The sequence below is a fragment of the Microtus ochrogaster genome, chromosome 6 (genome assembly GCF_000317375.1).
Source record: "Microtus ochrogaster isolate Prairie Vole_2 chromosome 6, MicOch1.0, whole genome shotgun sequence".
NCBI lineage: Eukaryota > Metazoa > Chordata > Mammalia > Rodentia > Cricetidae > Microtus > Microtus ochrogaster.
In genome coordinates, this window is record NC_022013.1 from 24,238,121 (window position 1) to 24,252,713 (window position 14,593).

Below are 14,593 nucleotides of genomic sequence, written 5' to 3' on the forward strand. Positions count from 1 at the left end.
ACTTTAATATAAAGGAGCACTCACGCAACCGAAGTTCCAGCGATGCCCAGAAATAGGAGCCAGGAAGAAGGGGTCACCAGCGTTTGTGCACCCCAATTTATAGAGATTTTCCCGAGGCTCTCTCTACACATGTGAGTTATCTCTTTATTCCTGCGCCTCCATGTCGGTCCAGAGAGTGATAGTTTATGTTGGGATCTGGTTAAAAAAAATAATCAATGGTCCAGGCTGCCACCGGATCCCAACAATATGGGTGTTTGGAATCTTATCTGTTTCTCTACTGTAGAATCCAATCTGAGGCATCGTGTTATATTTCGTCATGTCCCCTGAGTCTCCTCTAATCTGTGACCGTTTCTCAATCTTTTCTGGCTAGGTATCTGTGCAACACATCCAGTCTGGATTTTTTTTTCTCTTTTAAAGATTTAGTTATTTTTAACTATGTGTCAGTCTGTGTGTAGGTGATGGAGGAAGGTCATTGGATAATGAAGAAGCTGCCTTGGCCCATTTGATAGGCCAGCCTTTAGGTGGGTGGAGTAAACAGAACAGAATGCTGGGAGGAAGAGGAAGTGAGCTCATACGCCTTAGCTCTGCTCTCTTGGGCAGACGCGATGAAGCTCCGACCCCGGATGGACGTAGGCTAGAATCTTCCTGGTAAGTGCACCTCGGTGCTACACACATTAATAGAAATGGGCCAGGCAGTGTTCAAATGAATACAGTTTGTGTGTTGTTATTTCAGGGCATAAGCTAGCCAGGCATCTGGGAGCAGGGCAGCAGGAATGCAACCTGCAGCTCCTTTCAACATGTAGGTCTGTGCCTGAGCATGCTAGTGTGCTTGAAGATCAGAGGCTTTTGATCTGGAACTCAAGTCACAGGTAATTGTGAACAATTAACATGGATTCTGGGAGTCAAACTCGGGTCCTTTGCAAGAGTACTGCAGGCTCTTAACCAGTGAGTCACCTCTCTAGCCCAGTGTGAATTTCCGATAAGGCTGGAGTTATGGATTTATTTTTTATGGTGTTCCTGGTCTTATCAGCAGCCCGTGACTTACAGCTGGCTGGCTGGCTGACTGACAGTAATTATTTGATGAAGGTGGTATCTGCCAAGTTTTTCCATTATAAACTTAGTATTTCTCTCTTTTCATATTCTAGCCACTAGAAATGAATGCAGCCTGTATTCAAAAAGAGAAGGTTTAAGTTTCAGGACAATTATAGGAAAGTTTGTAGACAAGTGTTCAAACCATCACAATAATAAATAAATAAATATTTAGGGAAGATTCTCTAAAGTTCTGTTATGATCTTGCCTCTTGGTATTGTAATGATCTGTCCTGTCCTTTTAAGAGACAAGTCACATCCACTCCCTCCCTTGTCTGCTGAGGCAAGCTGAGCTTCAGCTTCCAGCCTGAGTCCCCCCCTTTGCAGTCTCCCTCTCGAAGAGGCAGTGTTTGTCTCTCCTTTCTCTCCTCTTCTACCTTCCCCCTTCCCTTCCATAACCTACTAAATAAACATCCAACCTCACTCTGCATGGCATGCCTATCCATATCTCTCTCACCCAACACGTCCCAGGACCAGCTGCCTTTGGAGACCTGCAGCGTGGTCTCGTGGCATGCCCATCTGTCTGTCTTTCCTCATGGCCTGCTGCAGACACTTGGGGAACTGTGCCGTCCCTGCCTGGGACTGGCTGCTCTTGGGACCCGCTGCCCACTGCCTGGCACCACATGGCCCGCTGCCTGCTGTCGCTTGGGGACCTACAGCGTTTCTGCCACTGCAGCCACTTGGGAACCTGCAGCATTTTTTTTAATTTATTTATTTATTAAAGATTTCTGTCTCTTCCCCGCCACCGCCTCCCATTTCCCTCCCCCTCCCTAAATTAAGTCCCCCCCCAACCTGCAGCATTTTTACTTAATCCATTACAGAAGTCACTCTCTAATCTTGGCATCATCCATCAGTGGGTCTGCTGGCAGCATTGTCCTGGGGTGCTTAGTGTCAATTTGTCCATTTGCCTTATCCTTTCTGCACACAGCATTTGGAATTCATCTATAGCTCAGAGGCATTCTTTCCTTACAGCGGGTTTACTTATTCATCCTTGGTATGGACTTATGAGAATTGATTTTGTGGTTGTTATTCTCTGAACTACTAATCAATAATTACTTGTTTTTCATTGTCCAATTGTTCCAGGTTTTTTAAAAATATTTATTTATTCATTATGGATACAATATTCTGTGTGTATGCCTGCGGGCCAGAAGACGGCACCAGACCTCATTACAGATGGTTGTGAGCCACCATGTGGTTGCTGGGAATTGAACTCAGGACCTTTGGAAGAGCAGACAATGCTCTTAACCACTGAGCCATCTCTCCAGCCCTGTTCCAGGTTTTAAAGTCAGGAACTCTTTGCAGGTGGCTCTTTCTCCCTGCCTCCTTACTCCCTTTCTACTCTTCTTCCTTTTACAAGATGCACAAGCAGCCTTAGAACCAGACGCTTCTCTAACAAGTTCTTGTTCCTTCTCCAGGAAAGTAGCAGTTAGGGACCAGGATCTGAGGACTCAGTGTGCTCATGGACATTGCCTAGGTCATCCTAGTGACACACACGCAAGTGTACACACGCGCGCACATACACACACACACACACACACACACACTCATTCATAATTCATAGAGCTAATGAGCGGAATAGATAGTTCTCAAAAGATAAAGTACAAGCCCAGGTGGTGGTGGTGCACGCCTTTAATCCCAACACTCAGGAGGCAGAGGCAGGCAAATCTTTGTGAGTCTGAGGCCAGCCTGGTCTACAGAGCAAGTTCCAGGACAGCCAAGACTGTTTCACTGAGAAACCCTGTCTCAAAAAACCGGGGGGAAAGAAAAAGAGAAGAAGTAGAAAGTGTTTATCATCACTAGCCATCAGAGAAATGAAAATTAAAACCACACTGAGATTTTATCTGACCACAGTTAGTACCACTAACTGTGTATCTTAGTACCACTAAGATAACAAATATCACATTTTCTCCCATTAGTCGGTCCTAGATTTTCTATAGATACATAAAATTCTTTATGCATAGCTGGTAGGAAGTGGAAGAGAGACCATACAGGGGAATGCAGAGGTCTCATGGGAAGGAGAAGGAAGAGAGAAGGGAAGTCTTAAGGAATGGGCGGGCATTTCAGAGCACACTTTATGTGTGCATAAAAATGGCCATATATACTCAGGTTCATATAATAAAACCATTTTACAGGGAACCTGCCCTTCCTTATCTCCAACAGATTAACTTATTTGCACAACTCCGGCATACACTGGAAAGCGGCTTCAGTTCCTAAGAGTGAAATGAATAGTTCATGTGATGAGTTTGCAATCACACCAGCTGCAACAGGGCTCCCGTAGTTCTACACCCTCACCGGTTCTTCTTAGACCTGAACTCGCCTGCCCAGCCCGAGCTGTTCCTCCGTTTGGCCTGCCTGAATCACAAGTGACCTGCACTCCTTTTGGCGTGTGTTTGTGAAGGTGGTATTTTCATCTGTGTTACATGTCCACCCTGTTCTAAGTGCTACACACTTTTCCCTTTCCTGACATCCCCAGGAAGACAGTGTCACTACACTTACTTCAGCTGGCCTGAGAGCTAATGGCAGTCTTGCCTGAGGAGATTTCTCCTCCAGGCTTCCTAAACTTTTGCTTTTGTGCAGCCTGTTCCTCTCAGCCTCCTTAACCAAGCCAAGTGAATCCAATAGGATGCCAGGGCACCTAGGCTTCTTCACTAGAGAGATCAGTGGCTAAAGACCCAGCAGGGTAGTCCACCCCATCAGGCTTCCCAGCTAGGTAGCTTTGTGTTCCCTCATCAGAATGATGCCAAGCACCAGGCCCCTGTTCACAGTCCCTGCCTTCTAAGTTGGCAGGTAGCACATTCTCGTAGTCGTTAGAGTCTTCACTTGACTGCTCTTCTGCCTGTGCCGCTTCACTCTCCTCGCTCTGTGTAGATGGCTGGAACGCCATATAATACACGGAGGACAGGGCTCTCCAGACGGGGTCCCCATGATCCGTATTGGAAGATGTCACTTCTTCCCAAGTCTGCGGCTGGCTTCCGTTGGGATCTGCTGATGGGACATTTTCATAATCCCTGCAGCACTGAAGAGCCACGCTGGGCTGATACTCTTGAATGTCCTCTAGATCCAAAGCCGTCATATTGACGTAGTCATTTGAAGTCTGAGATGAAGCTTCTCCATCACTGAGGGAATCACTGCGCTTACTTCCTGGAGCCCACAGAGCAGTGTGGTCAGAGGCAGCCCCAGAGCCTGCATGCCCTGCTTCAGCAAACTCCAGCTTCTGGGCACTGGGAAGACCAAGGTGACTCTCAGGAGTGCTTTTGGGAGCAGTTAGAGCCTCACTGCTCTCCTCTGCTGTAGGGACATTGACATAATCGTTTGACTCCCTGGAAGATATGCTGGAGTTATTTCTGGAGGTTCCGACACTGTTGTAAGGTGCTGAGGGGGCAAGGTCCCCGCACATCTGGGGCACTGTGCCATTGTCATAGATGCCTACTGTGTATGCCACAGCATGAACAGAGGCTCTGTGTATCTGAAGGGAGCTGAGTGCCTGAGAGGCCTGCAAAGAAGAAGAGAAAGTGACAGGATGGGACCTGAAATAGGAACACAGCCACTCTTCCTCCCTGCACTGCCTGGCATTACAATCCCTTCATCCATCCTCTAGCTTAGAGATGAGCTCCAAGCGAGGGATCCACACTGCAAGGCTTTGGGTGCCAGCTATGCTGAGGGCATGAGTGAAGGGGGCTGAGTATAAGAGAAGCAATGCTGGTCCTGTAGCTCAGTAGTCGAGTACTTGTGCAGCACATGCAAGGACCTACGTTCAGCCCTTAAGATCGCAAATGCATTCAGAAAAACAGAGGCTGAAGTGAGATGTCAAATCACAGCAGATTTTGGCTACGGTGGAGGGGGAGGAGCCAGTAGGTAAGGAGAAGGACACACACAGGAGAAAGTGCCCTTCACCAACGCACACTGGAGGGGCAATGCATGGCCTGAAGACGGAGACTCGGATTCAGTCTGAGCATGCAAGTCCCAGCTTTGCCACTCTGAGTGAGTCCGAAAGTCTTCCTTTGGCACCTTCATTTCCTAGTCTGTAAACTGAAGATTGTAGCAAGGTTTATGTTATAAGGTTTTGTGAATGGTCAAAGGATTACTACACGTGAAGTGTTGAGAACAGTGTTAGCATATAGAAAATACTAACGATGAAGGATTTTGGTTTCTTGGAGTCCAAAAATTTTAAGAAAGCTTGTGGACTTTTAATGGGGAAACCCCTTCCCCCTTTTTTTAGAGACAAGGTCTTCCTCTGTTGCTCACACTCTTCAGGAGCTTACTCCGTAGCCCAGGCTGGCCTTCCGCTTATGGACAATCCAGCTTTAGCCTTTTGAGTGCTTTTCCAGTTATAAAGTTCCAAGTTCCATAACAAAATACTAGTTTCATTTTATTTATTTATTTTTTATTTTTGGTTTATTCATTTGAGACAGGGTCTCATTAAGTAGCTTTCAATAACCCGGAACTCTCTATGTAGACCTCAAACTCACAGAGCTCCACCTGACTCTGCTTCCTAAGTACTAGGATTCAAGGCATGCACCACATCCCCGGTGCTATCGGTTATTAAATGTTTAAATATACTTAAAATGTTTTTTGTTGTGGGACATGGTTTTACTGTGTAGCCCTGGCTGTCCTGGAACTCACTCTGCAGACAGGGCTGGCCTCAAATTCAGAGATGCCATCTGCCTCTGCCTCCCAAGTGTTGGAATTAAAGGTGTGTGCCACCACTGCCCAGCTCAAAATGTTTTTCGATCACTGCAGAATCCAAACAGATCCACAAGTTAAAGACAGATTCCCTCAGGGACTACCCAAACTTTGGCAATGGAGTTGACTTCATCTGCCCTTTTTCGGATACTCCAGGAAGTCATAGTCAATGAATAGGAGGAAGAGGCCATACTGTAATGTGACTCCCTGGGAACCTAAACATCTGAGCAACAACAGCTTCTCCATCTGGGATGTCCCCGCTGAGCCAAGAACCATCCCTGACTCAGAGCAACTGACATCTAGCAAACATATTGACTGTGAAAACCGCCATCCTGATTTTAGAGGAGTCTCTGGACCAAACCGCCTTTGGACTTTTTAGGAGTCAACTTCAGAGCCAGATCACAAGGCATATAGAATACCAACGGTAAACTGCTGAGCCGCTGGCAGCTGTGGCTTTGCCAGAGGGCAGAGGAATATTCAAGCAGATAGCAACTGAGAATTCAGGTGTTAGCCCTCCAGATGAATAATTTTCCAATGGAGGAATCTTGCTAAGCAAGGCTTCCAGGACCACAAACTCTGAACCGGTTGCTTCTGTCTGCAGTTCTCTCATGAGCTACTATAGCTCTTCCCTAAAAACAGCTATGGGTATTCTCCCCACTGCTGTGTGTTTATCTCATGAATATATTTCATCTACTGGGCACACAATATATCTGTGGATGATCAGAAAGATAATTTTTGCTTAACTGTATAACTCTGATGAATAGAAATAATACTAGGATATTTTTCATAGTTCAAACTGACAAAGGAAAGTTGCAATATTCTCAGTTACAAAGACAGCTTTTTACACATTTACCTGACTTTAGACTTCAGAGCAAATCCAAAATAGATTAGTTGCCCCTGGAGACAAATTGCCCAAGGGGAAGTTCCCAGCTGTCTGTTTGTTGAACCAAAATCAGGCTGATAACACTAAGACATAACTCCCCACTGTAATTGATTTTCTGCATGAACTCCTGGCTTCAGTTGTGATGCAGTAGTCAAGGTTCAGTCAACTAATTGTTTATTATTTATTTATTTATTTATTTATTTATTTGGTTTTTCGAGACAGGGTTTCTCTGTGGCTTTGGAGCCTGTCCTGGAACTAGCTCTGTAGACCAGGCTGGTCTCGAACTCACAGAGATCCGCCTGCCTCTGCCTCCCGAGTGCTGGGATTAAAGGCGTGCGCCACCATCGCCCGGCTCTGTTTATTGTTTAAGTCCTGAGTTTCAATGTTGCTCTCTGGGAATCCTGACCCCTTAGAGCTACATGCTTATTTTACTCTCCATGCCTGGCCAAGGTGACATTCCAAGCCTGAGAGAAACTGTGATTCCTTACGTGTGTCAGAATGGCTCGGACTCTTATTTGTTTACTCAAGTAAAATTATGTCCCTGAAAAATGTAATTCATATTTTGTCCCGACTTTGTTCCTGGAGGAGTGAATGGGTGAGTGATGTAGAAGAGAGATGTAGTTATGTGTGAAGAAATGGAACAGAGTAGAGAGAAGTTGTGTGTGTAGGGGAGAGATGTGTGTGCAGGAGAGAGGATTGTATGTAGGGTGGAGATGTTTATGTAGGAGAGAAATTGTGTTCAGGAGAGATGGATGGATGTAGGTAGAGATGTATATGTAGGGTGGAGATGTATATGTAGGAGAGAGATGTAGGTAAACAGATGTGTGGCGAGAAGAGATGCAGTGACTGAGAAGGGCTGTGCAGAGGGAGCTGGGTAGAGGGAAGAGTAGCTATGTAGAGAGAAGGGGCATAGCTGTGTAAATAAGTGTGTAAACAGAGATACACAGAAATGTGTGTAGAGAGATGAGGTGCTGTGTAGGACAGAGGTGTAACTATGTATAGAGACATGTGGCCGTGTAGAAGGTAGGTGTGGCTGGGGAGAGGGATGTATGTGTGTAAAGAGAGACATGAGATGTAGCTGTGCCAGACGGTGGTGGCACACTCGGGAGGCAGAGACAGGAGGATCTCTGTGAGTTCAAGGCCAGCCTGGTCTGCAGAACAAGTTCCAGGACAGGCTCCAAAGCTACAGAGAGACCCTATTTTGAACCCCGCCTACCCCCACAAAGATTACTCAGCAGTTAAGAGCCCTTGCTGCTCTTTCAGAGGACCCAGGTTCAGTTCTCAGCACCCACAGGGTAGCTCACAACTGTCTACAGCTTCAGTTTCAGAGGATCTAGTGGTCTCTCTTGACCTCCCTGCGCAACAGGCACGCACATGGTGCTCATACATATATGCAGGCAAAACAATATAATAAAATGAGGTGTAAACTTTTTGTTTTAAAAGATGAATTTAAGGTGTGGTTTGAACACTAATGACATCGTTGAAATAGCGATGGCTTCCTGGAGTGACCACTCTGAATGGAGCAACATTTTTTGGGATAAACAAATTGTCATGTCTTTATTAAAGTCATCACTTTCAGTTCTAACAGCACACACTTGAGTGCATGCGCCTTTCTTAAAATCCTAAGTGCTGGCTCCTCCCCTCACCCCTCTCTTGGCATGCTAGTCCTATGTAGTCTAGGTGGGCCTCGAATTCACAATACACTCCAGTCTAGCCTCTAATTGCCAAACTGTCCTCAGCTTCCTGAGAGCTGCATTACAGGAATGTGTGACCACACTAGCCATAAGTTAAATAGTTATTTCTCTTCCCTTGTCCATAGGAAGTTCTTCATGGTCTGCGCCAAATGACACTAAAATGCTAGACAAGCGGAACTGAGAGAAAACCCCATTCCCTCCTGCCCTCTGCCATGCTCCTGGGACTTTAGCTTTTCCCTTGGCTCTTACCTCATGCTCAGGGCTGTCAGAATCTCTGGAGAGGAGGCTCTCAGTACTGAAGCCATTCGACTGATGTCTCCCTGCAACAACCAAGTGAATCCTGAAGATAGTGGGTTTCAGAGTGCTTTCGCCCCAATGTCTCAGCTAGCAGATGAATGGGGGTCTCTAGGTTCCTGTGAGAACCTAGAATGTCTGGTAGTCTGTGGTTAAGAGGGTCAGAGTTACAGGATGACACTCTGAGACCTGAATGCATTTCCAGGCCTGCCTGTGGAGAACTCCCCATCCTTTGCTTATGAGGTCTTACTCATGTCTTCACCACCTACGATGTAACTGGCTTTCCTCTGTTGCCTAAAGCTGGCTGACCGCTGCTCTCTGTCCAGAGTTCCCACTGGAGGTGCAGACTACTTAGTGTTATTCCGAAGTCTGGATACTTGGAGAAAGCTGCTTCTGAGTGGTGCGAGGTGCATCTTGAGAGCCTAAGTTCAGAATGTCAGGACTCCATAGATCAGGGCAGTGTTTTTAACCTTCCTCATGCTGAGACCCTTTAATACAGTTCCTCATGCTGTAGTGACCCCCAATTATACAATTATTTTTGTTGCTACTTCATAATTGTAATTTTGCTACTGTTATGAATCATAATGTAAATATCTGATATGTAGGATATCTGATATGCAACCCCAGTGAAAGGGTCATTTGACCCCCAAAAGGGTCATGACCCACAGGTTGAGAACAGGTAGATTAGGAGAAACTTACCCAACTGTGCCTGCTGATGGGGCAAGAAGTCATAAATATTTTTGGCTCTCTGTCTGGGTGGAGGCAGAGTCAGCGACGGAGCTACCTGGAAGTAAGGCACTCTCCCTGAAAGGCAATGGTAGGATAGGGTCAACACGCAGAGCACAGGGGCTCTCAGGCTGAGCAGTCCCCACCCTCACCAGGTATCATAAAAGATACATTTCTAATTCAGTCTAAGGACAAGAAATTCAGTGGACAGAGGCAGGAAGAGGAAACCGGGCACAAGGATGCCAAAGCTATGTCTTCTCGATGTCACTCCAATCCACACTATGGCCACAGCTTAGGACCAGTGTCAGGAAAGGATACAGGATTCCAGAGAGGTATCTTCTGATTAGAAAATGCCCCAGGGTTTAAACACCAGGCTGGAAGACTGACCCTACAGCCTCTCAACCAGAGACAAGCATGGGACTCACGCTTCTTCCGTTTGTTCCAGCGCCACAGGATGCAGGCCGCCATGATGACCAGGAGGATGACCAGGAGTGCCAGAAAGCCAGGGAAGATGCTGGTGGTCTGGCCTCTCTTTCTAGGAGGAAAACCAGGTGGTCATGCTCCAGGTGGCCATAGGATTTGGGCTTGGGGATGTTGGAGAAGACTTCTTTCAGGAGATAGAGCCCAAATGATACCAGGTAGGAAACAGAGGGCAACCACAACTGAATCTTAGCTGATTCCCCTGATGGCCAGATGCCCCTTTGTGCATAGACATCCTTGAAGCTGGGGTTAAGTTGTTCCTGCTCTATCATAAACCAACACACCCAGACGTTTTCCTATACACGTGCACCCGAAAGACTGATGCTGTTATATTGTTATGCATTATGGTTTTGACATCTCCTACCCTTTGTAGGGATCATTAGAAGAAATATTCTGAAAGAGAGACATGGCCCACCCTGATTTGGGCAGAGAGGAGGGTGACAGAGGTCACTGTGGTGAAGCCACCAACCTCATACATATTTATAAAAGCTTCTTTGCAATCAACAGCACAGTGCTCATTGAGCTATTCCTTGCCTTGAGACACTCACCCCAATCTCTCCTTGGAGTGTTTGCTTTGCGAACAAACAAAGTTGCGAAATAAACTTTGGTTTAAATTGTACATGTCTTTTGTTTGTATTCTTCCCTTCAAGAAGAGCCCTCCCCCCCTTGTAACACAAGGATTTAGAATGGGGGAGCCAGACAAATGATGTTGAGGTGGAGGGGACAAACCGGAGTAAGAGAAAGTCATATCTGGGACTTGGAGAAATGGCCCTGTATTTGGAAGCATTTGCTGCTCTTCCAGGGCCCCGGGGTTCAGTTCCCAGCGTCCACTGGTGTCTTACAACCTTCTGTAACTCCAGTTCCAGGGGATTCAACACCTCTGGCCTCTGAGTGTACAGACCCACATGACTGTGCACACATACATGCAACTATACATAACTAAAAAGAATAAAAAAAAAAGGCTAGGCGGTGGTGGCACACTCCTTTAATCCCAACATTCAGGAGGCAGAGGCAGGTGGATCTCTGTGAGTTAAAGGCCAGCCTGGTCTACAAAGTGAGCTTCGGGACAGCCAGGGCTGTTACACAAAGAAACCCTGTCTTGAAAATACTACTGCTGCTGCTGCTACCAAGAATGGAAAGAAAGTCAGTTCTGAACAGCAGTTTCATGGAGAAAGGAGTTTTACACATAGGAAAGGGAGCCATCCCTTTGAATGTCTACCACGTTCTAGGGGCTTGCATATGAAATCTATTATTTAATCTTCACAAAGCTCCTATCCTGCTCCTACCTGTCCCTAAGGATCCTGAGACCAGAAAGGAAAAGTAATAAAGCCACGATCTCAAGTGGGTGCAGACATGGAATAAGCGTCTGGGTTGGTTGAGGCCAGAGAGCAATCTTTTTCTGCTCTCACAGTATCTGCGAACTTTCAACGCCAAATATCTCTGGCTCGACGTCCCCTCATTCCTGCTTCCAGGGTTTTCTGGAAATGACTCTGTGACAGAGCCCAGCTTACTTGAACTTGAGTAACCCCAAAATGTAGAGCTGGTCTCTAAGCAACACTAGACTGTTGGGTGAAATTTAACCAACACTAGCTTTGCGTAGCTTTGTGATTCTCTGGCAGGGCACAGTTGTGGCTCTGCTTGGGTACTGAAATGCATCCAGATGATTGCAACAGCAGGCGGCCACGCCCACTCTAGCAGGAAGTAGGCAGTGGAAGTACAGCAGGAACAAACAGCTGACCCTCAGATATTAAAACCAGGTCATTCCTGGAAAGATTTTGTCTTGCTGAGTTCTGGAATGACTGACCCAGTTTTTCATTGGCCATTCCTCTTAGGTTGTCCAGTAGACATCTCAAACCAAAACCGGACGGACTCCCATTCTGCCTCCATACACCGGCTTTTCCTCTAGACTTCCACCATCTAGCAGTCCAGTCTAAACCCTTGGCACCACTCCTGACTGACTGTTCTTTCATGCCCTACTTCCAGTTAATTGGCTTTGCCCTGGGCAAGGGCATCTGCTTCAAGCCCAGCCACTGCGTTCCCGTTGCCACCACCATGGCCTAAGTCAACATGAGTTCCAGGGAGAATTTTGCAGTGGTCACCTCCCTGGTGGCTCTCCTGGCTTTCACTCATGGCTTCAACATACCGTGCTTACCCATGGACTAGTATAATCATTGCAAAGAGCAAGTCACACCATGACTCTCCTCCACTGGGAATCTCCCACGGCTTTCCGTCATACTGGCAGTGAATCTCTAGTCGGTACTCAGTGAGAAGTTTTTGACCTAATGTGATCTGGCTTCTCCTCATTAACTTCTGGGCCTGTTTCCAACACCTTTACCTCTGATGCTGACCACCATGGCCTCTCGCTGTTCCTGCCCATATGAAGACTAGTTCTAGCTCAGATCTACCTCCCCTGTAGGTACTCAGAAGGGCCAAGTTCCTCATTTTATTTAAGTCTCTTCTACAGTGTTGTGACCTCCTTAGAGGGATCGTCCCTTGCCAGGCTCATTAGTCACAGTTTTCTTACTCAGTTCCATTTCCTCTTTCAAGCCCTTCTGGTTGACTGAGAATACACAATACCTGGTTATCTCTTTGCTATCAAACATCACGCCCTGACTGTGAGCTCTAAGAAGTCATGGACTTGTCTGTACTATCCACTCAGCATCTCAAACAGCACCTCTGATGTATAATAGAAGTTTAATGAGTATTTGTTCAATGCTATCTGAATGAAATAAGAAGTGAATGAGCCCAGAAATGGTTTTGAAAATAATGCAGTCATTGTGGAAAATGACTTACGGTAATTATCCCCAAAATTGAAAATAGAACCACCATATGCTCTGCTAGTCCCGCTGCTAGATCCATGTTCAGAGCAAATGAAAGCTGTGTGCCTGTACCCCGTGCTTGTTAGAGTAGTTTGTACTGCCATGCTCACCGCAGCAAAATTCACAAGAGCCAATGCGGAATCAGTCTGAGCGTCTCTCAACAGATGGCTGGATAGAGAGGGAAGACGACGGTCTTGTCGTTTGTGACAAGGTGGACGGACCTGGAGGACATCGTGCGAACTGAACAAAGCCTGGGGCAGGTAGATATCTACTGCATGATCTCACATGCAGAACCGAAACAGACTTAACTCAAAGCAGCAGGGAGTAGCAGAATGGTGGTCACCAGGAGTGGGGAGAGAGGGGTCCCAGAGATGTAGGTCAAAGGTTGGGTAAAGGAAGAAGCTCAACATAGCAATGTTGAAAATGAAGTATTCTTGAATATTCCTCAAGGAGTTATTTGAAGTATCCTCTCCTAAAAAAGTACATTAACTAATAGATGTTTACCTAGTTCAACTTAGCCGCTGACAAAATCTACATATTTCAAAACAACATGCTAAATGTAATATAAGCATATAAATTTTATATTCTAGTTACAAAGTGAAAAAGAAAAAGGAAACAAAACGAAACAAAAGGCAACTTAAGGAAGCAATAGTTTCTAGAGTCAGTGAGCTGACTCAGTAGGGAAAGGCACCCACTGTCAAGCCTGGCACTCTGAGCTTGATCCCTGAGACCCGCACGATGAAAGGAGAGAACCAATTCCTGCAAATTGCCCTCTGATATCTTCACCCTTCCACCCACTCCCCAAAATGAAAAAAAAAGGAGATAGTTTTGGGAGGGTGCTTCAGGCTTCAACAATGAATATGAACTCATTCTTCTTCAGCACCTGCGTTGTAACTGCAAGGGACATGGATTTACTCTGGTAATAATATTGAAATTTTCTGGCCTGGTGGTGGTGGCGCATGCCTTTAATCCCAGCACTCAAGGCCTGGTATATAAGAGGTAGTTCCAGGACAGGCTCCAAAGCAACACAGAGAAACCCTGTCTCAAAAAACAAAAACAAAACAAACAAAAATTGAAATTTTCTAAAACTACAGGAATTGAAAAAATATCCTTTCATTGGGCTTTCCTTTGATCAGAGCCCTGAAATTCACGCCCACTAATATTTCTGAAGTCTTAACACCCGACAGACACTTTACTTTTGTTTATCTGAGATTGAGAACTTCAGAGGTGAATTTATATCCATGATTAGTTCTGTAAGATCCCGTGTCCTAAAACTTTATCACTTTTACCCTACACTTCACACTCATGACAAGGTTTTAGGATCTAAAAACTCATCACTGGGGAATTAGGACTTTTGTTTCTATCATGGCAGAACGAGAGATCAGAAAGATTGAATTTAGGGCCTCTGAGAGGAAGAAAACCCAATCAGAAATTCAACTATTAATCCCCCCCCCACACACACACACACTCCATCTTCTTTCTTCCCTCCAGCATCCCTGAGCAAATGGCTCTGGGCTCAAAGTTTGCTGGTCCTAATGGACCCAGACCTATACTGTAAGTGTGGATGGCAACTCTGCCAGGTTAGAGCAGGGGACAGTGGAGCTCACTTCCCAAAGCACTCACCCTTCCAGGCCGCCAAGAGTCCTCTGCAAAGTGCTGGGCTGGGAGTTCCTTCTGGTGACGTCTGGTGGGGCTGGGGTGGTATACATCCCTGGAACCTCTAGGGGCTTGGCAGCTTCTAAGTCTTCTGGGGTCAGAATTGACTAGTCTCTATGGCTGCCCTTTCCTTGGCTCTTTCTAAGTTGCTGATTCAGAGGGAAAAAAGGCAAATTGGTATGTATTTTGCATACAACCACCTTTTTAAGAAAAAGGAAAAAAAATAGATAAGAATGACAGAAAATTCTCCAAATCTCCATGTTTTCTCAA

At 46.0% G+C, this 14,593-nt stretch overlaps 1 protein-coding gene across 1 annotated transcript; it reads right to left on the reverse strand.

Annotated features, from left to right (window-relative positions):
- Positions 1-3,723: 3,723 nt before the first annotated feature.
- On the reverse strand, positions 3,724-14,376 carry Lax1 (lymphocyte transmembrane adaptor 1). Its single transcript, XM_005348365.1, has 5 exons — positions 14,291-14,376; positions 9,790-9,903; positions 9,342-9,442; positions 8,598-8,668; positions 3,724-4,581 (listed from the first exon to the last, which is right to left on the reverse strand). Exons 1-5 carry the CDS (start codon positions 14,374-14,376, stop codon positions 3,724-3,726), a joined length of 1,230 nt encoding a protein of 409 aa, XP_005348422.1.
- Between the last annotated feature and the right edge of the window lie 217 nt (positions 14,377-14,593).